The sequence below is a fragment of the Echeneis naucrates genome, chromosome 21 (genome assembly GCF_900963305.1).
Source record: "Echeneis naucrates chromosome 21, fEcheNa1.1, whole genome shotgun sequence".
Classification (NCBI taxonomy): domain Eukaryota; kingdom Metazoa; phylum Chordata; class Actinopteri; order Carangiformes; family Echeneidae; genus Echeneis; species Echeneis naucrates.
In genome coordinates, this window is record NC_042531.1 from 16,898,069 (window position 1) to 16,922,788 (window position 24,720).

The 24,720-nt window shown below is 41.6% G+C and overlaps 3 protein-coding genes across 5 annotated transcripts in view; 2 read left to right on the forward strand and 1 right to left on the reverse strand.

The window, feature by feature from the left end:
• The window catches only part of LOC115062376 (transmembrane protein 163-like), a 42,485-nt gene extending 33,569 nt beyond the window's left edge, over window positions 1-8,916 (reverse strand). The window contains exons 1-2 of the mRNA XM_029531026.1: window positions 8,715-8,916; window positions 3,723-3,842 (exon numbers count right to left, since the gene is read on the reverse strand). Of these exons, the coding sequence (XP_029386886.1) occupies window positions 3,723-3,842; window positions 8,715-8,916 (322 nt within the window). The remainder of the gene's footprint in view (window positions 1-3,722; window positions 3,843-8,714) is intronic.
• Window positions 8,917-10,180: 1,264 nt separating this feature from the next.
• acmsd (aminocarboxymuconate semialdehyde decarboxylase) lies at window positions 10,181-15,254 on the forward strand. Its single transcript, XM_029530968.1, has 10 exons — window positions 10,181-10,237; window positions 11,610-11,654; window positions 12,832-12,928; window positions 13,015-13,064; window positions 13,356-13,592; window positions 13,689-13,782; window positions 14,117-14,212; window positions 14,344-14,516; window positions 14,838-14,936; window positions 15,177-15,254. The coding sequence occupies exons 1-10, from the start codon at window positions 10,181-10,183 to the stop codon at window positions 15,237-15,239; spliced, it is 1,011 nt and encodes a 336-aa protein (XP_029386828.1). The 3' UTR covers window positions 15,240-15,254.
• A 993-nt stretch (window positions 15,255-16,247) lies between these two features.
• ccnt2a (cyclin T2a) lies at window positions 16,248-24,592 on the forward strand. 3 transcript variants are annotated; one of them, XM_029530836.1, is made up of 10 exons: window positions 16,248-16,428; window positions 17,062-17,143; window positions 17,269-17,397; window positions 17,709-17,769; window positions 18,369-18,431; window positions 19,151-19,196; window positions 21,178-21,341; window positions 21,572-21,642; window positions 21,926-23,234; window positions 23,439-24,592. In XM_029530836.1, exons 1-10 carry the CDS (start codon window positions 16,271-16,273, stop codon window positions 23,510-23,512), a joined length of 2,157 nt encoding a protein of 718 aa, XP_029386696.1. In that variant the 5' UTR covers window positions 16,248-16,270; the 3' UTR covers window positions 23,513-24,592. The 3 variants fall into 3 exon arrangements, 2 of the variants coding, with proteins under 2 accessions (XP_029386696.1, XP_029386695.1); XM_029530835.1 differs by having other exon boundaries at window positions 21,926-24,592; XR_003842371.1 differs by lacking the exons at window positions 21,572-21,642; window positions 21,926-23,234; window positions 23,439-24,592 and having other exon boundaries at window positions 19,151-19,594; window positions 21,178-21,314.
• The last annotated feature ends 128 nt before the right edge of the window (window positions 24,593-24,720 follow it).

Consider the following 24,720-nt stretch of genomic DNA (forward strand, 5'->3'; position numbering starts at 1 on the left):
GAATAGAGTCCTGGTGACAAAAATCTAAGTGATTACACCTTCACTTCTTATTTAGTTAAGGAAGCCATGAGCTCACCATGTTTGCAAACATGTCTGCCCTTACTGCCTGAAGTATATTCATATCCTCAACCTATGTAATTAGCTAAAATACAAGGAGGGCACCCTTATATGTGTATGTATGCGTGTCTGTGCGAGATTAATGTGCAGGCTCTCAGTGCAGGAGGGGGAATTATGCGAATGAAGTATCTGGTGTGAGAAGGCAAAAACACTGAAGATAACCTAACTGCAGCGCTCTGAAGAGAAATAGCAGGGGATCTACTTATTATGACAGTGTTGCGCAGCATTACTGCGTTGTGTGTTAATAGTTTAGATCACAGAGGTGCAAGGCACCGGACGACCTATTGTTAATCACTGTGGAAAAGTTTCATTATGAAAGAGAATAAATGAATGCACTTTTTATTAGCTGCTCATTCTCATTCTTTACCAAAACCGCATAAGGAAGATAGGAGTGTATTTCTGGTAAGAAAATGGCAGGAGATGGCAATACATTGGTATCTTTGAGTGCTGCTATGTAATCGATGCTGGTGTCTATCACACTGCGTCATTAGTATTAGATGTTTGCACTTAATAATTCACTATGAGCAATTTACATCAAGATTACAACCGAACCTGTAATCAATAAAGAAGGAGTGGCTGAATCAGGATGACAAATGCCCTGCTGGACTATAACTTTTGCTTTAAAGTGGATCACACAAGCCGCTTCAGCCTTCACACCAGCCTTCATGTATTGTATTCCTGCAGTAATGCACCAGCTGCATAAGCCACACTAAACTGTTAATGCTTAAACAACACCTTTTCTTTTTTACATAGTGAACGTGCACAGCCCGTTTCCCCTTGAGTAAAGAGAATAGGAGTCATGCAGAGAGGCAGCTATGCTTTGCAGCTCACACCTCACTGACCCCACTCTATCCCTGACAGGTCAAAGTACCCTTGTCTCCATTCTGCCAGCAGTAAAATGCTACACAGTGATGCCTAATGCTGCTGAAGCTACAAATCTTGCACAAACTAGCTGCCACTTGCTATATAATTGGTAGTAAATGACAAAAAGAGCCTCAGCACATGCCATTGAATCAGAGGCTGTACAAGACACATACAGACACAGCAAGGAATGAGACGTTTAAGCAGCAAAGATTAACATACCAACAGTTTGCCAGTGCATGAGCCCATTCTACTCCACTACACGACATTGTCTTCTATTCAAAAAACAAGAGTAATGACAGCAGTAGTTACTAAATTATCAGGATGCATTCTGAAGAGTTATCTGTGACAAGAGCTATCTGTGATTTGGTTTGCGTGTCTGCAATCAGAACTCAGGGAAAATTATCCACTATGAATTCCTGGCTCATCTGATAATAGCAATCCAGTTTGAATATACAGCTGTTCACGTAACGATGGGTTCTTCCTCCGGCAGATGGCAGATAAGTAGAGGGGAGGCTCATGGCATTTTACATCTGGGCCTAAAAGAGGTAATTGTTGGAAAACACAACACTCTTGGAAATGACTCTTTTGGAATTAAATGTAAAACATATTAAATCTACCCAGCGGCAATTTTTTTGACCCATCTTTGGGGGTTAAAGGTTTACTGCTCTGGGTTAACTGTTGACAACAGAAACATTATTCAGGGAATGGTTTATTTGTCCAAGACAAACTTCTGCTGCAGCAGTTGTGATTTAAGATGTATAGAATAAAAGGTAAAGGTTTGTATCTTTTATTTTGGTTTTTTGTGTACTTTTGTATTTTTTCTAAGTTGGTATGAATTCTCTGTGTAAAGCTGGCCTGTGACCTCACAAATGTGCTTCTGGAAGAATGGTCAGAAATTAGGGTTAGGGTTATCAACACACACTAAAACCTTGTGGAAAGCTCTCCCAGACGAGTTGAAGCTGTTATAGCTGCAAAGGGTGGACCGATGTCATAATAAACCCAGCGGATTAAGAATGGGATGTCACTTGAGTTCATATGCAACACTTTTGGCAATATAGTGTATGTTGAAAGGAGAAGAAGACCACTAATGTACTGTTTCTGTACCTCAGCAGTGTGGCGGCAGAGAAAAAAGCCTCAGAATAAGTAAACAGGCATCACCAACTTGTTCCTTCATGTTTGAAGGGCTAAATCGGTGTTTTCCTTGCATTATGCAAAGGCACAAATTTACATCTAAACTCAGACTGTCTCACTCTCACAGAAACAGACATTTGTTTGTACACAAGTGCGTTTCGCAAGTTTTATTGTTGTATTGGTATTAGTTCATAATGTGACCGCCATTTGTGTTTGAAAAGTAAATTGTTCAGTGAGAGGTCTGCATGGACTTCATGCATGAAGAACATATAAATGCTGCGATAACACACTTAGATCAACAAGGATCACAACAAAGCAAACTAGTGTGTGAGCAGACAAAGCTGACGTCAGAGTAACACCAGCAGTCTCATAGCATGAAGCATGTTGAGTAATATTTCTGACAACTGAAAGAGTAACCAACAGATTGAAATAAACGATAATGGGAATGCAGGCAAGGGAAACAGAAAAAGACTAAATGTGGCAGACAAACAATAGGATATTAGTTATTTGGATTTCTAAATCTGGCAGAAAATAGGCTGGCAATTCTACCCTGCTTGGCGACCTACCAGTAAAAATAGACCGCATACAGAGGGAAGAGAAAATAAATGAATAAATGATTGTGTTTTCTACCTTGAGACAGACGGTGGGTGGGGGCGAGGGTGGGTTAAGGTGCAGGGAGAGACGGAAGAAAAAAATAAAGACGGTGTGTGTTGGTGCAGAGAAAGAAAAACACTGGGCAAAGAAGGGCAAGACAGCGTGAGTCAGATAAAGCAGATAAAGCAGAGGTAAGAAAGTAGTAGGTAAGGAAACAAGCTGAAAAGACACAAAAGAGAAAAGATGGAGGAGGGTGAAGAGAAAGAAACTAGGCCACGGGCAGCACATAACAGCACCATGGTGTTCTTTAAAGTTGAGCCATCACAACCGCTAAATCCCTTATGCTGACTGCCAGGACTCATCCCAGCTCGTCCCCTGATACCATTGCACCTTTCAGAGCATCGCTCCACACCTCCATATCCATCTATCTCTAACTGTCTCTGCCTTCCTCTTTTTTTCCATGCTGTCTAGCAACACTGGAGGGAAGCATTGCATTAATTTATTAATTTGCTAACCCAATGCCCCTGACCCATCCTCGTGAGACTGCTGGTACGTCTCTCTACACTTCCCTGCACTCGTCCCTCCTTCCTGTTTTAATAGTTACTCACACAGTTGTTAACATACGCTAAAATCCAGTTCAGGCTTTAATTTTCAAATAAATATCACAAAATTCAAGCAATTCTCAGCTTGTGAAATTTACCTTATCTTCTGGTAAAGCCTTCAAACTTACATCCTTAAAATCTGAGGATGTTGAAGTTGAAAGTTTAATTTTTATATACGATAAAAAAAATATATAAATTCAGCATTTGTGATATTTTGTCCCAAAAATATCAAATGAAACTATAGCAACTCCTTTTAATCAAGGTAAAGAAACATTTAGATGAGAATATCTCCTGAGAAGTAAGTTGTCTACTGAGCACTATATGGCACAATATTCCAAGAAACTTACATGGCGCTTTGGCACATGTTACATGTTACATATAATAAATATATAAATCAGTGTTGTAAATGCTTACTGAAAGCTGCCACAGCCAGGATGAGCATGACCACGATAGAGATCCATGAAACCCAGAGTGCCTTCTTCCTGTAGCTCTGAGCCTCGTGTGGCTTCAGCCGCATGCTGCTCTCGAGGAGACCTGTGGTGAGACACATAAAGCCACGTTGTTGTTGTGCAAAACTCCTTCATTTTCTTCCTTTGTGATTCATAAAGCTGGTGTTGTGTAATGCTTGGCATTTTGGGGTGGCTTAAGTGCTTGTTTGATCTTAGATAACAACAAGACTCTCTTTATTATTTGGTAAATTTGCAAACTGCAGCATTTCTCAAGGCTGTGTCTTCATCTTGGAGTCCCAAACAGCAATATTATTGCTGTTTCACGGGTGAAGCAAGGCACAGGGGCCAATTCTGTACTTTCTACACTGACCTTCATGGACCTGCAGACTCCATCACACAGAATACATGAACAGGACGAAGCAGTCCCTGAGATTAATGCAAATTTATTTCTAACATCTGACACGCTGAGCAAAGACAAAGACAGACGGTCCGCATACATTCCCGTAATGGCTCAACACTCTTCGCCTGAAGTCACAGACAATACAGCCCTACCTCTGAATTGCCTGAAGCCGATCTATTATCATGAAATGTAAGGCTGGCTCTGCAGATTCATGTAATATTGAGGAGCCTAAACCTTGGTATCCAAAAGGGCTTTTAATGGTTATCATTCTAGCCACAAATTGTCATGGGTATTTCCTTCTTAAATTGCTGTAGCTTGGTTTCATAAACAAGCAGTAAATGGCAGCTATTCATTTATTCATTTATTCATCATGTACCACTTATCTGTTTCCAGGTCACATTGGCTGAAGGCGGGCTACACCCTGGACAGGCCACCAGTCCATCACAGGGCCAACACACAGAGACAGACAGAAGAAAGGCCCCAGGCCGGGAACCTGAACCCATTACCTTGCGGGGTAACAGCACTCACATCTATGCCACTGTGCTGTAAACGGCAACTAAATTTTGGGAAAACTAAATCCTATGTTCTGAATGCAATTTAGAGCATTGCGATTTTCTTTCAGGCCTCCTGGCCTTCATGTACAGAAAGGGTATTTATTAAAAAAATGACCAAAGAAAAGTAGAGCTTTGGGGGAATTTTCTCTCACTGTGCGTCACAGCAAAGGGAATAATTCCAGAAACAACTGCTGAATGGGAGCTGACAAAGTCATGTGATTACTTTATCAGTAAGAAGTCACTTTCACAATATGATCTCAACTGATAATATTCTATTTTTAGAAGTGCAAAATCAAACAGTATTTGGCTTTAAAAGAGAACCTCAGAGTTGTGTTTTTGTACTTCCAAAAATTCCAAAAAACTCTGGGAATATTTTAATGAAGAGCAGTCCCCCTGAAAATTGTTGTTTCAACAAAAAGTCTTCAGATCGTTCATTTAACATAATACAAGTGTGGCATTTTCATTGGCATGAGTACGCCACCTGTTAGATTTCAAACTCCGACCCCCAGTAGTTTGTATTTTGCAGGTGTGTGCAGGTTCCAATCTAAAAGGTTGGGCAGAACTTTAAAGTACAATTTCACAGTGAACCACTACAATCACTGGTGTAATTATACCAAGCCTGCCACCTTTGCTTGACTTGTGCTTCTTTTTCATAATTCCACATTTTTCTCACAGTCTGGAGTGGCCAGTTCACTCTGCCCCGCAGGTCTTGATGTTGCTTACTCTGGCTGTCTAGTGTGGGAGGAGACAGACGGAGAGAGAGCAGAAAGAATCCAGAGGGAGATGATGCTGTTACTAGAATAATTCCTCACCAGATTCCCACCAACTGTTTAGTTAAAGACGGCCAAACCTCCACACCCCAGGCAGTACACTATTTCAGCTGACACTGGCTTGGTTCAGGCAGTTATGTGCAATTGTGGTAGACTGTTACAGTGTATGTATTAATAAATTACTTCTCAAAAAGTGCAGCTCACAGGCTTGTGTAGTCAACTTTGTCATCAAAAGTTTGTGAGTGGTTGTTGGTCTCTGTCTGTCTCTGTGTGCTGGCTCTGTGATGGACTGGTGACCTGTCCAAGATGTTCCATGCCCTCAGCCAATGTGTGCAGGGACTGGCTTCAGCAACGCTTACGACCCAGAAATGGATAAGCGGAAGAAGATGAATATATTTTGCATTTTTTCATCCAATTTTCACCACACGCTCATACGAAATCAATGAATATGGTTCGAATCGATCTCTTTTATGATACTTAAAACGAAACTTCAAAGAATACAAGCAGAGGTCTTGTGCCTGAAGGAGGTCACATATCATCTGGAGGGCATCAGTTAGGACAGACACAGGATCAGTTTGCTGCATTTAATGGAAAATTAAGTCACCTGAAAAAAATTAAAACCTGGGCAACTGCGGGGGGAGAGGGGGGGTCAGTAATGCAAAGTCCCAGTGTATGCTGTTCTAAGAAGTGACAGGACATTTTCTGTTCATGGAAATAGCCACAGTGGATTTCTATGAATATTAATGTTAACTAAGTGCAAGAACACCTGTCAGCGAAGTGGAAATGGATTTTAAAACTGATTTAAAACTAACTCCAGAGTTGATTAAAACTGTTAAAGACCTAAATAGCATGTGTGTGTGTTGCAGAGAGGGAAGTGAAAGAGCATGGTTAAATCACTGCTCACATGATCATTGGCTGAGGGATCAGACAGGGGGCATGTGCCCAACATCATGTCACACGGTTCTCCATGACACACGCTTGTTCTTGTGGCTGTGTGTGTGTGTGTGTGTGTCAGAGTGTGTATCTTCTCTGACACTTGCCTCTGTCACATCTTTTTCTTCCAACAAGTATTTAACATTGGGTTACACTGTTATTAAACTAGCAGGAAAGGGGAAAGGCATGGCATGAATGACTGCAGAGGTATTCAACAGCATTAACTGGGACATTTATGTAAACAGGAGAGCGATGGGGGAAACTCAGGAAGGAGGAGGTTGACAGGGAGTGTGTGAATGTGTGAAATTAATTGTGCTCACAATACATGTGCCACTAAAGTTTTCTGCTTGATGCCTGCTTACGCAGCTTTTAAGACAATGGCCTTCATTTACCTCACCTTAAGTGACGTCACACCGTAACACAACAAATTACATGGACATTCCAGAAATTTCCATGCATAAAGGTCCCCTCTCTAATCACGGTTAGTAATGCTTTAGCTTGTTAAAATTGCCAGTAAATTTAGTGGCATTGATGGTTGACTGAGTGTTTGCCAATTGTGAGAAAATAACTGCTGATGTCATGGTGATGTGCTCACATTTACCTTTGTTCGAGTTTAGAGAAGGCAGTGGTTTAAAAAAAAACCCTTGAAGAATGAAAGTGTAGAGTTAAAACAATGTTCTCCAGACAGAGAGCAATTAATGAAAGGCGCTATCTTGTTGCAGTGGATCCAGTGGTATCGGAACTTGACCCGTGTGAGGGGCTAAAAGCTGAGCTCAGTCTCTGCTGCTTTGATTTCGACCATTTCCACCATCTGTCTCTCACGCAAGTGTGACACACTGATTCCCTGGAGCACCCCTTAAAGGGCTCAATAACCTTCAAGAATCAATCAGTTACAGTGTTACTACTGATTGCTGTCTTAAAGGAGCAAGACAGCTCAAACACATTTAACCAGAAGAAAAATGCTGGACACATAAACTCCTTTCTGACCTGGTATATATCTTTTCCTGGGTGGGCACAAGGTGGCATTTTCTTCAGTATCTATTTCTCTGTCCTCCTGGCCCACTCAAACAGTATCAGTGGTGTGTGGTCTAATTGACATAACAGGTATGACTTAAAAGCATATCTAGTAAACATAAACATAAATTACAACCAATACAGCTACTAAAAGTCTATAAATAAACAGAGTACAGAGTATATCATGTATAGCTACTACATAACTGTTATCTACTATGGAATGTTCTGTTTCAAAGTTTGAATGCACATGAGATGATGAATGGGATCATGTTGGTAAAAAAAAGGTATGGTTCAGCAAATGCAAATGCATGTCAGAGTCAGGGAGACATACATGTGATTCGGATTACACTTCTGCTTTAAAGCATGAACAATTGATTTCCCTCAAGCAATTCTGATTTTGGGAATGATCTGAATCAGTGATGCTCAATCACGTGACCCAGGGACCGGTACCGGGTCATGTGGTTCCGGTCTAATTAAAAAATTGCTTGTCAGAGTCCCAAATATGTTTTATTTTGAAAAAAATGACCAGATATATCCGTCTGCGCCTCTGGACGCTTGTCAAGGCGCTTGTTTCGGTCACGTGATACCGTCCATCAAAAATGAAGCCCAAAAGCTGGCAAAATATGAGTAAAAGCAAACGTGTTTGGAGAGCTTCTTTGGAAAGGGGAGACGACGAGGAGACAGAAAAAGAGGAGCCTACATCTTCCAACAAAAAGAAAGCTGCATATAACAGACGACATCAGGAGTCCTAAATAATAATTAAAATACGGATGTACTGATACAGATGGTTCTCACACACCTCGTGCATCATAAGAGGAGACAGGCTCCTGCACATGCAGACATGGGCTTTATCAGCACTTCGGCCACCGCTCATACATTCAGCTTCATGCTGAGTTGTGTTTTTAAACACTTTGGTTTTATTTGTTTCTATGCCGGTCCGTGAAAATATTGTTTCATGAAACCGGTCCGTGGCGCAAAAAGGTTGGGGCCCTCTTGTTATCAATGAATGAATGTCTCTGGTAAACTAGAAACTGTTTTTTTTTTTTTTTTTTGTTTGTTTGTTTGTTTGTTTTCCTGTTTAGAGCCTTGAATTCAACTTTTGCTTGAATGTGGATCCAGCCAATGTAGGACAATCATGAATTATTCAAATAAGAAAAGACTAAAAATATCTCGCGTAGACTAAAAATAACCCTGCCGTCTCCCAAAGGTACCCCACCCCCCAAAACCCTCACACCTTCACATCCGTAAGTTAAAAGAACAAACCAACAAACAAACACTGAACTTACCTTCTCCCTCCACACTGTCAGTGATTCTCATCTCTTGGCCCGTGGTGAAGGGCTCCGGCTGGCCGGGGGGTTTGTCCTGCTGATGGTGGTTGTTGGTGAAGCCATCCGGGGCGCACTGGCCGTTCCGCACCGTGGCCGGGCAGGGATCTACAATAGTCGGGTCTGGGACAGGGTAGGACTCTTGGGTCACCGGATCTGACATTGTTGCTGTAGTTTTTTTGTGCGGTTTTCGGGGTCTAAGGCAGAAGGCAGGCGGAGATTAAAAAAAAAAAAAAAAGGTTCACACCGGTCCGTTAAGTGCAGCAGCCATCCAGCGCGTCCTGTAAACCACCGGTGTCGACTCAGTTGCGCAGGGGATGAAGATAAGAGATGGCGAGAGAGGAAGAGAAGATAGGAGGGAGGGGGGCTGGAGGATTTATTTCTCCGGCATCAGCAATGAAACTCTACACTGCAAGGATCAGCTGTGGATGTAAACACCCTGTCCGGCTCACTCACTTACACAGACTTTCGGGTTAGATGCGGCGATGCTATAAATTGCTGAGATCTGCTGCGAATCTGGCAGGCGGTGCCAGCAAGTTTTTTCCCCTCCTCCCCTTCCTCCTTCTCTCCTCCTCTGAAGACCTCTACATGCAACACCCAGAGACCTTTGTCATTTATTACACAGGGATTTTCTCCAAATGATTTTATAATTATGTACAAATTTTCATTAAGGGCTTTTAGTCATAGCTTGTTTCTACTGATGGTTTTTATTAAGGTACGTATCTAATAATACACATATCTACTGATGGTGAATTAACCTTCTAATTTCGATTTTAGTGGCCCCACTGACCATCTGTTATCAAGCTCAAAGATACCAACTGTTATCACACCTCAGGTTTTTCTTACCTGCCTTGCCTTCTGCTTTGCCGCTTAATGGGCTGCATTAATAACCACCAGGGGGCGCTAAAGCACAAAGTTGTGAACAGGTCAGTCAGTCAGCCAATTATCAGAGGTTGACTCCAACCTATAGTGTAGGTGAGTGGAATTTCCTCAGAACTGTGAAAGTGCTTTGAACCACGTGTGTTTGTGTTTGTGCTGGTGAGAAGCGTAAATCAGTGCTTCTCAAAGTGAGGCCTTTGACAGATGTTTGGGATCCCCAGAAAAATGGGAGATACTTTCTTATCCCAGTTTCTTTTCTCAGTTTAGGGTTCTTTTATGTGAAGACATTGCAGATGCGAGGGACTGAATAATGAAGTAAGAAGCAGGTATTGGCAACATTAACCAGCCAGCTCAAAACTCTGCTAACCTCTACTAAACTCTGGTCTACAGATTCGGTAATAAATGACAAGGCTGTCCTAGCATGCACTCACTTATCGGTCATTGCTTTCAGGCTGAGGGACAGGAGTTGTTTACTGACTGTGTGTGCATTTATTGCAACGGACCTCTCTGAACCAGACATCTCAAATTTGCTGGAGATAATCACGAGGATGAAGGTTGATATTCACAATCACATTTTGCCAAAGGAGTGGCCCAATCTTAAGGAGGTAAGAAAAAGTTCATGAAAGATCAGAGTTTTTGTTTTTTGCTTTTTTCATAAGAGCCTGGTGCCTTAGCCTACAGTGCACACAATCTATGGACCAGGTTGTATTTTGTGTGGTTCAATGGGTTTAAAAAAAAAAAAAAAAGTCTTTGTATCTGTTTGGTGTCCGAAGGGGCTTTTCCTTGAATCCAATGCTGCTAAATACAGCAGTCAAAAATACATGTGCAGACATTTCCCACTGGAGTGTCAGCAAGGAGTTTAACAGCTCACTCCATAAGTCTGTCTCCTCTACGGATGGTTAAACTTTAATCAATAGGAGGCTCTGGCCTTGCTTTATCTGATCCTGCTCTTATGTCTCTGTCACTGTGGAGTCCTGACTTTAGCTAATAATTTCCCACATTTATTGTTGGTCAGGAGGCATGGCCTGCAATTGCATACAAGCTTTCTTACTTTACAGAACTACAGATGTAGTGACTTTTACATTTCCATGAAATGCACATTTCATCTCTTCTATCAGTAAGGGGTAGATTACATAGCAGAAAAGCCCTGCTGTATACTACAATACAGTTCAAACAACGCAGAAAACAGAAAAAAATGATATTACACCCAAACTGCGATCCAAACACACTTATTTTGGATTTGTAGGAGTAATGTTGCCTGGAACACACTGGCAACATCAATCACAGAAAAGCAAAATTTACTGACCATATTTTATACCTGGAGACTTTAAAAGCCCAAACAAAGCTGCAATATGAGCTCAAACCCATGTTTATACAACTCTAATAGAACTGGGTGAGAAGTTGTGAAGTCTCAAGTATCAAAGCAATAAAGGATCCTAGTTACAAGAAATGTCTTCAGAGCTGTTGTTGAACTTGGGCTCCGAAAACATTAAACAGAAATTAATTTCTAATCATCCCTCCCCATAATCTGGCATGCATTTGTTGTTTTTGAAAGCAGCTGCCATTGAAATAGCTACTGGAAGACATCACACCTTTCAAAGTTAAAGTACCTAAAACTCCCATTTGCTTTTTTAAAAGCTCAAGCTTCACTATGCATATATCTAAATCTATTTGCTAAGTGCACAGTTCTGCTGATCTGCTGATATGTAATGGTACTTTACCGACTGTATTGCTCTCATATATCATTTGCGGCTTCATTTGTATGCAAAAGAGTCAACAACCGCAGCTGGCATTCACTCTGTTGATCCAGGTTGTTGGACTTGATAGTCTCCTAGGAAGAAGACTGAAGCCTTGCAAAGGTGATTGCACAGTCAATATAGGATTTATTTGGGAAGGCGCATGAAGGCACCAAATCCTGGGCTTGTTCATGTGAATATTTGCAGCACTTTTATTAATTACGTTTTTCATGTGTTACAGAGGTATGGATATGATGGGTTTGTCCAGCTTCACCATCACTGCAAGGTGAGTGGGTATTCTCTTTCTCTCTCTAGATATCGATATATATCTAGAGAGAGACGGATAGGCAAGCATGTGTGCTGTGTCTGTGTATGTGTACATGAGTATGTATGCACTTGTATTGCATGCTATGCTGGGCACACAGCAGGTTCTTCCTGGCTCCACCACACCCTTTGGACCTGTCAGGCTGCTCCTGGCTATGTGAGCAGCTGCAGAACTCAGCACGTTGTCTTTGCGTCAGCAGAGAGATTCACTTCAAACACCGAGGCAACACAACAGAACACAGAGCAGTCGGGCAGCTGCATGGCCAGTGAACTTTTTGCAGAAGACAACAGTTTACCTTTGGACTAATAGTTGAACGTGTCGCATTGACGCATACATACATGCAAAAGGTGGGCCAGGTGATGTGCAGCTGTTTAATTGTTGATGCCAGTGTTGTAAGCAAGATCTCAGATGACAAAGTCAAAGTGTGACATCAAAGATGAGAGCTTGCTAATTACAGCCATTAACAGGGATGATAAACTCACCAGATGTTGTTTTGGTAGTTAGGTCAGCAATGAAATATATATATAAAAAACACGTTTCGTGTGTTAAAGTATGACTCAGCTGTCTGCTGCCATCATGTGGTTGTATTTGTTCATTCATTCATCTTCTGCTACTTATTCGATTCTGGGCAGCAGGGGTTGCTGGAGCCAATCCCAGCTCAAACTGGGTGAGGGCAGGGTCACTCTGGACAGTCTATCACAGGACCAACACACAGAGACACACAACTACTCACACTCACACTCAGACCTACGGACAATTTAGAGTCACCAGTTAACCCAAACATGATGTCTTTGGACGGTGGGAGGAAACCGAAGTACCCGGAAGAAACCAACGCAGGCTTGGGGAGAACATGCAGTCTCCACAAAGAAAGGCCCTAGGCCCTGAAACTGAACCCACAACCTTCTTCTGTGGGGCAACAGCGCTCACCACTTTGCCGCCGTGTTGCCCCATTTTGAAATGTTATAAAATCCAAATGTCACCTCACCTCGAGAGCTTGAAAATTGTAATATGAAATGACAAAAAACAAGAACAATAAACCTGTCAAGGTATACTGACTCTACATTGGAGGGACAGCATATATATATTAACTGCAGTCATTGAATTTAGACATGTGACTGGTGTTAATGCTGTATAACAGGGTGAAGCAAAGATGATGAGGGATGGAAAGCTGTTCCGGGTGATTCAAGAAAACTGCTGGGATGCCAGCGCACGCATGAAAGAGATGGATCGACATGGTACAGGCACAGATTGAGAGACACAAACAAGTGTTACAGCTACCTCATCATTTTATTCACTACCAATCTTTGTTCTTGATATTCAGGTGTGACTGTTCAAGCCCTTTCTACTGTTCCTGTTATGTTCAGTTACTGGGTGAGTGCAGGTCAAAAACTCTGCAGCCACAGTGTCACGTTTTATTGCTGAGCGCTTGAAATTACATAGTATTGTTTACTATGCCCAGACTTAATGTGAGCTCCATCCACCCACTCATGCTGAAAAAAGACAGCAATTTAATTTAGGTTCCTTTGTGCAGCACCATGGTTGCTTATCTGTAGCTATTTTGCCATGCTTGTTCTTCCAGGTATCAACACTCAAAAGCATGTATGATTAAAGTGCTTCTCAGCTAATGTAATTACCTGTATTAATTATATTTTCGGTTTGCAGGCCAAACCTTACGACACACTGGATCTCTGTGTCATGCTAAATAATGATTTGGCCCAGACAGTGCGTAGTCACCCTAAGAGGTTTGTGGGTCTGGGAACGTTGCCCATGCAAGCTCCTGACTTGGCCATCCTGGAGATGAGGCGTTGCGTGAAGGAGCTGAGCTTCCCAGGGGTGCAGATTGGCTCACACATCAACAACTGGGACCTCAATGCCATCGAACTCTATCCCTTCTATGCTGTGAGTCATTGCATACTGAAGTGTGCTTATATTACATGATTTCCCTGTAATAATTGCAAATTCATAGAGAAGTCTTGTTGTGTGTCCTCCCAACAGGCAGCTGAGGAGCTGGGCTGCTCCATATTCGTACACCCATGGGACATGCAGACTGATGGGAGGATGGCTAAGTATTGGCTGCCCTGGCTGGTGGGTGAGGGAGATGGCCTAGGAAAAATCGATAAACCAACAGTAACACTGACACCAGTAAAAGCACAGCTGTAACATTATGAGCATTGTTTTCTAAAATAATCAATAAACACACTAAAACCAAATAATTGTACTTCCACTTAAAATACCCACACAGTGCTGATTTCTAAGCTTTTCCCATGATATTTGAGGCACTTTAATTATGGTCAGTGGTGACCTGGCATGCTCAATTTTGTTTGCCACTTGGGATAATAACCCACATACCCTGTTTGCAACAAGTCATTTCACCAGAATTACGAAAAGAAACATTATATTTTATTGTACTTTTTGTCATAAAGGTATGCCCTCAGAGACCACCATGGCTATTTGCTCAATGATTTTTGGAGGTGTCTTCGAGAGATTTCCCAAACTGAAAGTCTGCTTTGCTCATGGAGGTACAGAAGACACCAGGTGTTGCTTAAGAACTTCACATACATCTATCAAGGCACTTTCACTGTATGTGTGTATGGCACTTCCTAGTGTTGTTTGACCTTAAATACACAGTATCTTGTCCATCTGGTTACAGGTGGCTCTTTCCCATTCACCGTTGGCAGAATTGACCATGGGCATATAGTCCGTCCTGACCTGTGTGCAGTCGACAACAAGATCAGCCCACGGAAATATCTTGGCTCTTTCTACACTGACTCCCTAGTTCATGATACCTCTGCTCTGAAGTTACTTGTTGATGTTATTGGAAGAGTGAGCTTCATTCATTCAACACACACCATGTGTTATTCGTGGTTAGAGAGGGGACATATATTTTAAAGACATTGCTTTGCAGAACAGACCATGGAGACTACATGGGTAGTCTGAGTGCATTAGCAGTTATTTCTGGAACACCACTTTAACCTTGGACAAACAACCTGCATACCAGGTTGTACAGGGCTCCTTTATGTGTGGAACTCTTATTTTAACAGTGGTTCTGTTAATGACATGGTTCCTGGCCTTTGTACTGACATTAATACTGTCTATGTTCTCAGTAGTGCAATAGTTTTATAAATTCCTTGAATTCTCTTTCAGGATAAAGTTATGCTGGGAACGGATTATCCTTTTCCACTGGGTGAGCTGGAACCTGGGTCACTGATTGAGTCAATGGATCAGTTCGATGAGACTCTAAAGGTAAGAATATTTCCATCTCATAGATTAAAATCATGCATTGCTGCTGTGAATTCACTTTAAAACACATAGCAAATGAGAAAAGGTTAGTCAGGGACACGGTGTAGTCAGGTATTCTGATGTAGAGACCTGGTTAAAATTCTGCAAGCTGAATCGTATCAATCACGTACAAGCATTTTTTCTTTTTTGTTTTTAAGTGCAGTATTTCCTATATAATTTAATGCGTATTTCTTTTTACTGCAGGATAAATTGCTCGCTGGAAATGCACTGGAATTTTTGGGACTGGAACGAGAGCAATTTGAGTAACAACTGAAATGCATCCAGTGATTTAATGTCAGATTTATTCAGATATGCACATTTGGATGAAAGAAAGCCCCTTGAAATGTGGATAGGAGATGCAAGTTAACTTTGTTTAGTTATAATAAAGTATTTTTCTATCACTATTTTGTGCTATTTTAACTCAATATAAAACATAAGAACTTCTGAGAGGGAAATTTGAGGCTGTTACTGATAACACGCAGGAATAATCTCCCTAAATCACAATTATTTTTTTATTAAGATTTTAATTTCTTTATGAAATCTTACTGAGACTTGTCCTCATTCCTCTCTTCTTAATGTAATACATAACTTGCTACAAACCAATAAGCTTGAATTGCTAAATAAAAACATCTGTAAAGAAAAGGTGCAGTATTATGTGGCCTGTTTCAAGGGGTTTTCGCAGGATTGGACCATGCAGGCCTCTACCAATTGTTTGAGAAACTCTTGGCCTAATGTTTGGACAATGTTCACAGTTACAGTGGTCTGAAAACTTTCCAAAGTTAATCAAACCATGTTTTTTTTTCTGTATAACCGTTGCTCTACCATAAGGGACTTTTGGTGTGTTGGCAGGAGCCCCATGCTCTAGCCTCATGGACGGAGAGGCCTTCCATTCATGGCTCTCATGGACTTCATCCCATCCCTGCCATGTCTGAGCAGGAAGGCTTCTCATCTGGTTGGTCATGTCAACCATGAACCACACAAATTATCAAAGGGCCACAAAGTCACTAAGGGTCATCCTGCCGGCATACATCAGTCCATGGCTGACTGGGGCAATTCATTCACTGAGAGAATTATTTAGCATCTCAGTGTGTTAGGCTCCTGTTTGGCTCATTAATGTCATTCAATAATAGAGAAGGCTACATTATTAACACCTTATAAAATGTCTTTCTACCAATCAGCCGTCAGTCGAGCGCGTTGAGCGTCGCACCAACAGTCGCACCAACAGTCGCACCAGCGAAGAAGCGCGGCATTGACGTCACGTCCGATACACCGATGCCCCCAGTGAGCATTGGAGAGCAATGGCGGCGTGCCGGGGATCCTCATCGAAGTGGTTTTTCACCCGGGAGCAACTCGAAACCACGCCGTCCCGCCGATGTGGAGTAGAACCAGATCGGGAGCTCTCCTACCGACAGCAAGCGGCGAATCTGATCCAAGATATGGGTCAGAGACTTAACGTGTATCCTTTGTAAACAAACTTAAACCCCTCAGCCGGACTGGAAGCAGACATGGCGCTAACCGTTGGAGCGGGCCCTTTGCGTTAAGGCATTTTAAACGGGTTGCTGAGGTTAGTGGCGAACATTTTGCCACTTGTACACACGCATTGGTGTAAGTGTTGTTGTACTAATATGTTTTCACATGGAATCTCGATAAGAAACGCGTACGTTTAGCTGTGTGCTAATGTAGCACGCCAGCTAGCTATCAGAGGCTGATGGCGGACAGGCCGCTAGTTTGCAGCTGCTGCTAATCACTTGCCCACTAAGATAAACGAAGTCTTGCCTTCTCCATCCGTTATAGTTAGGTTTGACAAATAATCAAATACTCATGCGCTTCGCTAAACTGGCGTATGGCTTTCTTTATCTGAAAAATCTTTATTTTCTACATGGCACTGCTATAATTAGCTTAAAGCTAATACACTTGCTAAACTGTCGTCGGGTCATCTTTCCAGCTTTTCTTTATTAATCTAAAATGGTGTATTTGTGCACATGAATCCCTCATCGACGTGTTTCGGCTCGATGAAGTCGCATATCGCTAAGTTCATTCCTGAAATCGATCATGACTCAGAATTTTCCTTGACCTCCCTCCCTTTCAGCTCTCAATTAACAATTAATACAGCCATTGTTTACATGCATAGATTTTATATGCACCATTCCTTCACCAAATTCCACAGAAATGTAAGTATCCTGTTACATAATACTACTGGCATGCAACCTGTAATCACATGTTGGGCAGACTGATGGAATTGAGCTCATTCAGGGCGATTGGGTTTGTATTTAAATGTCTTGATGCTTTCACACAGATAATATCTCCAACCACCTTATTCTTGGCTGCAAAAGTGGAAGAGCAACCTCGGAAACTCGAACATGTGATCAAAGTTGCACATGCTTGCCTAAATCCCCAAGAACAACCTCTAGACACAAAAAGTAATGTAAGTTCAGGAAGCTCTGCATATTATATGGTTGAATGTTGTTTTTTTTATTCCCTCTCCACATCTGTCCAGTTCTGTTCTCTCAGTGGTCATGGTTTCCCTCTGTACAGTATAGCTGGCTGTGCTACATCCCCTCTTCCTGTGCAAAGGGTCTTATTCTTAGACATCTGGCCTGCTGTTGGTGTGCAACAAACACCCGCACCTAGTGAACTGACATTAATAGTAAAACGAGCCTCTCTGTTTGGAGTTTTGGCCATTTGATTAATAGACTCATTACAATTGTGTTGTAATGACTGTCTATCAAACTTCAGGCATACCTCCAGCAAGCTCAAGAGCTGGTGATACTTGAATCCATAGTGCTGCAGACCCTGGGTAAGTAGTGGTGACTGGAGTGGATGACTTGAGCGAGAGAAAAAGCACTTTTGTTTATCATGATCATTATCATTGGCTTGTCATTATTAGTAAGGGAGTAGTGCTATTTAACACCGATCACATTCATCACAGCCTGTTAACTGAAACTTATTAGCTACTGTATGGGTATCGTATCAAATATGTATTTTAAATAAATCATGTAAAGGTGGCATGTCATTCTCTCCATGCTGACAGTAGTCACGAACTATGGTATTGAGTAAGCCATATGAAATTTTTACAATCATTTCTAAATTTGATCTCAATTTCACTTTTGTACATTTTATTTTGCAGTCACCAAAATTTTTGCTCACAGATTGATTACATTCGACATATTTAATATAAGGAAAGTGAGCAAATTGTTTGTGCTCAATTTATAATTTGTAGTGTAAACAAAAAACTGACCATCAATTTCCACTGTTTATATTTAACATATAGGTACCTTTGTAGATTCTGAATTAATAACTTGGATATTCAGTGCATTTGTACATTTCATCGTAAAATGACATGTCACCTCCCAACTGTGTCTGTGTTGAACTCACCTGTCATGTATTTTGTTCCAGGCTTTGAAATTACTATTGATCACCCACACACTGATGTGGTGAAATGTTCCCAGCTAGTTCGAGGTAGAGGCTTCCTTCTTTGCTCTTTGTGCCCTCTGGTGTTGTTTGTCCCACCAGATATGGGTGGGGAGGGGGGTGAAAACCTTGCTGATTTAATGGTTACATAACCACACACGTTATTCTTTTTGCCTTTGAAGACTGTATGAGTTTATTGTACGATATAGCACATAAACAGCATTAATATCTTGACACTTATTGGGCCAAGTTGAAGACTGGATTTTCGTAATTTTGTATCTGGGTAGGATGTTTCAATTCTACTATGAGGTTTGCTGAAATTTTTTATTTTTTATTTTTTTACACATTTTAAAAATGTACCAAACCACATGTAATCTGGTCATTGGTGTGTTGAACTTAGTTCCTATGTTTAATTAAACTGTCAGTTACATGTCTAGAAATGTATTTAGTTTGCCAATCTGAATATTTGCAATATGATAATTTGATTGTCATCAAGAGACACTGAAAGCAATTGATTTGTAATATTGATGTATCTTGCAGCTTTTCCTGTAGACCAAATTAAGAAAAATCAGCAAAGTTACTGAAAACTACAAAATGTTTGTGCCAAATATTTTTTCTGTCTTAGTCTTGGCTTAATCAGTGCAATGAAAATTAACTCTAAAAAGACAAATTTTCAGTCTGTCCTAAAGATTAAAATGTTTTGCCTTCCATAAATAGTAATCCCTTTTTCTTGGCCTGTCTTTCTCTTGTGTCTCTGTCTTCTACAGCAAGCAAGGATCTGGCACAGACTTCCTATTTCATGGCTACCAACAGGTTGTTATCCTGCCCCTCCTTTGTTGCACTTTGACTGCACACCATAGCTTCCTGTAATGCAGGGTACCCTTTCAGTGTCCAACGGGCCCTACTTGCGCTGGTGGTTGTTGGGACGCTTGTCTCCTCCCCCGCAGCTCCCCTTCCTTGTTCAAAGGCAGCGGGACAGGGTGGCTTGTAGCGTTACCGGCCCCAGCCGCTGTGCGGTGTATTGTACAAGGGACCATGTGTTGGCACAGATGGGTTGAATGCAAGATGTGAAGTGTAGTGGTGCGCTTGAAACCCACATGTTTGTTTGGTTGCGAAAAAGTGCATAATTCTAAAAGAGAAAGACACTTTGGTAGCCTGAATAGCAGCTAAAGATTTCACAGATGTAAACATTTCTCGTAGAGGTTCTTCCGGTAAGTACCGCAAAATCATTTTTAACATTTTCTTTTTCATATCCATTTTTTTTAAACATGCTTTATATCCTCAGATATTTTCAACTTTTGCAATATTGCTTGTTTCTTTTCTTGCTCTACATTTTATGTAAAAGATATGAAGAGAAAACACAATTGTGACCCATTAAGGACCTGTAAAGTATGCAAAGCCATCGATTATCTCTTGTGTACATCAAAGTACATAAGGTGATTTATGGATTATTAAGTGAGAAAAAGATGTCTTTCTTGATATGACCTTTAGAAAGAAAACTGGGTCCTTAAAGGGTCTTTTTAATGTAGGCAGTGGTGGAAAAGATTTGGTATTAATGTATTTAACTTCTCCAACTCTGACAATGTCTGGATGCTGACTGTGAATGATGTTAGAGGTTTTAACACTTTTGAGAATGAAACCTTTAACCAACTGTCTTGTAAAGATAGCTCAAACAACAAATGCATTTAAATGTAGTTATAAAGACTCAAATGTTTTTTTTTTTTTTTGTATGATTTAATGGCAGATATGTTTTTAGTGTAGTCATTAGCCACATGCTCGAAAGAGCTGGCCATGACGCATTTGTTTTGGTTGAAGTCATTATAATGTGGCAGAACAGCCTCCAGACATCGTACTTGCACAAGGTTACCATCCAGCTTTTACCAAACTGTTACAGATACTCATCCTGTCAAATCTAATCGTAACATGGACTACGTTTCCCATTAGAATCTTTGATTCATAAGGAATACAATACTATGTTCATTGCCACTTTGGGAATAGAAAAAGCCTAAATGCTAAGTTGATTAGCTGATTTATCTGGCTCTCCAAAAAAGAACTTGTGTGCACTTAGCCAGAAATCAAAAAAGGAGTTTAAAAGCAGCTTGTGTCTTCATTTTAGCTTTCAATACTTGGATGGTAGCCATTCGTTTGTTGGTTTATTTTGATTGTGAAATGAATGTTTAATTCACTCTTGCTATCTTATTGATGTAAGATGATGTGGTTGAGTTATTGGACAGCTATGATGTTTAATTTAGTATTCAGACTTCAGTGTACCTCCATTACAGGCAGCAGTGCTGCTAAATTTTTAACCCCAGTGAACGAGGTCCAAAGAATGAGAACTGCAAATATGCAACTGTCACATGGGTGGCCTCAGTGTTTTACAATGGGCATGCTACAGTTAGTTACTTTACGTGGCCCCCCACCAACTCCCTGAATGTAGTTTTGATTCTTAAAAATTAAAACCGACCAAATGACTTCAAACATAAATTGTTAGTAAATGCTCACCTCACACAGGGAATCTGTCCTTTATTATGACATTAATTATAACGTTGTTAAATGTCACCTATACTGTCAACAGAGTTTTGCATATCTAAACTCAAGTTGTGGCCTGTCTTTTCCAATCAATGCCACCTGTAAATTAAAGTTATCTGCTCCTTCTTGTTCTCTTTTCTCCACATGTGGGACCAATCCTGACTACACCTGGCCTGAACTAACTTGCTCCGATGCCCTCACACATGTGAAATTCTCACTTTCTTACACACACTGCACACAATCATTTGCACATACCACCACACAGTCTCCACCTCACTACCTTCTGCCTCCAGTACAAGCCCACAGTGATCGCCTGTGTTTGCATCCACCTGGCGTGTAAGTGGTCTAACTGGGAGATCCCAGTTTCTACTGATGGGAAACACTGGTGGGAGTATGTGGACAGCTCTGTCACTCTGGAGCTGCTTGATGGTGAGTCACTTTACTTTGCCATAATGTATTGCATTGAATTTAAGATGGATAGATAGATACATTATATAGATAGATACATTTATTGTACTCTCTGTATTTGTTTTTTTTTTTTTTTTCTTTGTAAGCATTTGCCTAAAATTTTTCTAACTCGTATTCTACAAAAATGAGAGAAGACACAGTTCCATTGTGTATGTTCAGCAGCAGACAACAAAAACGTCTTTTACTTGCAGATCTGACCCACGAGTTTCTGCAGATTTTGGAAAAGACTCCCAGTCGGTTAAAGAGGATACGTAACTGGAGGGTAGGCCACATTTCTGTACAATTGAGTGGTCCTTTAAAAAACCAGCAAAAAGCTTGGATGTCAAAATTAAGTTCTAAAGTTCTGAAAACATACAGTTTTAGCATGCCTGTTTTACCAAATAACTGCTTGACAATTTTGTGACAAAGTTATAGCCACTGAAGGGTTAACAGTTGCAAAACAAATCCTTTTGCATTAATTATTTGTACCCCTTGGACCTCTATCAGACAGCTTACTGCTAATTAAAACTAAACTCCACACAATCTCACAAATCTCTCCCTCATAGGCGACACAAGCTGCCAAAAAGCCCAAAAGTGAGAGCACCCAGTTGATGGATAACTCCTTTGCCGGATCATCCATGCTCCAAGACCAAGTTGATGCCTCAATTTCTGGAATGTCCTCATCCAACCCAAGCTTTTCCAAGGCAGGCGCCACCTTCACCATGCCCATGAATGTTCAGTCTGCAGGTGCACTCCTTTCCTTGGACACCATGGCTGGCACATACAATCCTGCTAGTGAATGGCCCCAGGGCAAATCGAACCAAGCAGGATACAGTTCAGCCTGCATAAAACAGGAGCCCCTCAGCATCTCCATCCAAGAGCAGACACTGTCTTTGCAGACCTCCGCTTCCTCTTTGCTCCAACATCCACCAATATACAAGACTGAGAAAACATTAGACTTCAACCCTGTCAAACAGGAGCAAAGGGGAGCTGGTGGGGGTGGCAAACATCACCCACCATCTCTGCCTGCATACCCTCCACCGGTTCAGCCCCATCCACCACAACCTTCTCCAGCTCAGAAGCTGTCTCTGGACAAATACAGAGAAAAACATGCTGCAGAGCTTGCTGTCTCTGGGCCAAAACGCCGGCAGGAGCAGCATGGGGGCACAATGGATTGCGAAATGTCGTCTTCCTCCTCTTCTACCTATGCACCATCGTCTATGAGCCAAGTAGACCATAGAAAACATTCACAGCCCCACCAAACATCCCATTGTGGTGATGGCAGCACCACTGCCTCCCCAATGAAAATTAAAGTTCCTTCCTCCTCAACTTCAGGCCAAGATAAACGTCATCACATTGACAAACGGGACAAAAGCTCGTTGAAACTTCGGCTGGCTGTTCCTGGGTCGGGTGGCAGCTCCCAGCTGGATAGAAGTGGTCAACCCATTAAAGATGAGCTTAAGATGAAGATAAAAGTGTCATCATCAGACTGTCACAGCTCATCGGATGAAGGCATGGTGACCACCAACAACAAAAGTAAACATTCCAGCCCACTGGTGAACAAGGAGAAACATCGTGGAGTGGAGCACAACCTCCATCGCCATCACAAGCACAGTCATCCTCACACACACAGCGGCAATGGGCGAGGAGGTCCCGAGGGCCCAGGTGGTGGGGGCACCCTGTTACGAGGTACCCCGGGATTGGTCAACATGGAAGGGATGACACTCGCTCCTCCAGGATCCGGCTCTTTGTCTTCATCTACAGCACGCAAGAGGGTGTACCCAGAGGGCAGTCACAACAACCACCCTCCCTCCGCATCCTCCACTTCTTGCTCCAAAGTGAGCAAAATCTCCAAGGGTGGCACTGGTGCTGCAGGTACTTCATCTTTTTCTTCCCCCTTTTCTCCCCTTTGCTCCTCTCCTGTACTGCAGTGTGTCTCATCTGGCTTGCAGCTCTTTGGCTAACCCTGCTCCATACCTCCTTCCTTCCGTCCCTCCCTCCCTCCCTCCATCCCTCCCTCCCTCCTTCCTGCTCGTCTTCCTTATTCTTGTTTCTCCTCCTCCCTCCTGTCACACCCAGGTGGGCTGCGGACCTCTCAGCAGTACCCTCCTCCTAGTGAATCGCCACATGAAGTGGGAGAGCAGAGACATTGAGTCCACCCCTCTGCAGATATGGCCAGCACATGGAAATGGCTTCAAACTACCCACAGTTGAAACATTGAAGACTATGCTCACCTCCTTGTCAAGTGCCCTAGAAAAATAACTCTTTATGTCATGATAAACCCTTTACTTAAAGGCAGAATAACTTATCTACAAAAACATGAGAAGTATTGTTGGACTACTCAATTTCTGGGAGACTAGACAAAAAAATTATGCTTCCTGACTGTCACATCTCTGGACTTTGATGCTCAGTCCTATTTTTCTTTTAGTGTTGAATTGCTGCTTGGTTCTCCTTCCTCCTGAAATGCCTCGAGGAGTGTGCGAAGGTGGGCTGGTGGAATGTGGTGAGGAAGGATTGTGTGTATGTTTCCATCATACGGGATTTTTCCCAATATTTAAAGATCTCCATAGGGGGAAACAAAAGTATTAAGTGTTATTAATAATTGAACTGAATCACATTTTTACGGTTTATTTGAGGAAGCCAGTGGCCAGCTGGAGATGAGTTCAAGTTACGTTTGCTGGCATTCCATTTAGTACTGTTGATGGATGCAATTTTTTTTCCTTAGATGTAAAATTTCATCTCCTCAATTACTTTGTCTTTATTTCTTTTTATACTTACGTACTGTGCATATGATTTGCATGTTTCAATCATCAAAGGGATTTAAAAGGAGAGCACTTACTTACTGTTTACAGGAAGTGGAGATAAATGTACATACGTTTTTGTATGTTTGAAGAAAAAAAGCTATTCTATGACTACTCAGGTTTGGAGCTGCTTGTAATTATAACAAGATAACTATAATATCTATAAAAGACTTATTTTGTTGATCTTCCACTTGGGCATCATGGGGTGAATGATTGCAGCATTCCAGTGGTGTGTGCTTCTTACATCTTCCTACAGAGGGTGCTGTTTTGTGCTTTTCCATCGCAGGAAGTGTTGGTTGATGCTCTCAACACAGGCACAGCCCACTAGTCACATCAGAGCGATGCAAGTTTGTATCAAGAACTATTTTTTTGGACCTTTAAGTAGACCTTAAGCTGGATGCCAAAGGTTTTATCTAAAAAAAAAAACCCTGACAATGACAATAGTTTGCTATTAAAGCTTACATTGCCATTTTCATTTTGAAGTGCATCAGACATTATTTCATGACAACGCTGTAGCCCTTCAGATGTCAGCCCATAAAAGGGATAGATGTATTATTCAA

What these genes read in the sequence shown, in the direction of transcription:
- ccnt2a (XM_029530835.1), top strand. Translation starts at nt 16,271, where the DNA reads ATGGCGGCGTGCCGGGGATCCTCATCGAAGTGGTTTTTCACCCGGGAG. An exon ending in TATTTCATGGCTACCAACAG is followed by an intron (nt 19,197 to 21,177) that starts GTTGTTATCCTG and finishes ACCACCACACAG; the next exon opens with TCTCCACCTCACTACCTTCT. An exon ending in CACTCTGGAGCTGCTTGATG is followed by an intron (nt 21,342 to 21,571) that starts GTGAGTCACTTT and finishes TTTTACTTGCAG; the next exon opens with ATCTGACCCACGAGTTTCTG.
- acmsd (XM_029530968.1), top strand. Translation starts at nt 10,181, where the DNA reads ATGAAGGTTGATATTCACAATCACATTTTGCCAAAGGAGTGGCCCAAT. An exon ending in AGCTTCACCATCACTGCAAG is followed by an intron (nt 11,655 to 12,831) that starts GTGAGTGGGTAT and finishes GCTGTATAACAG; the next exon opens with GGTGAAGCAAAGATGATGAG. An exon ending in AACTCTATCCCTTCTATGCT is followed by an intron (nt 13,593 to 13,688) that starts GTGAGTCATTGC and finishes TCCTCCCAACAG; the next exon opens with GCAGCTGAGGAGCTGGGCTG.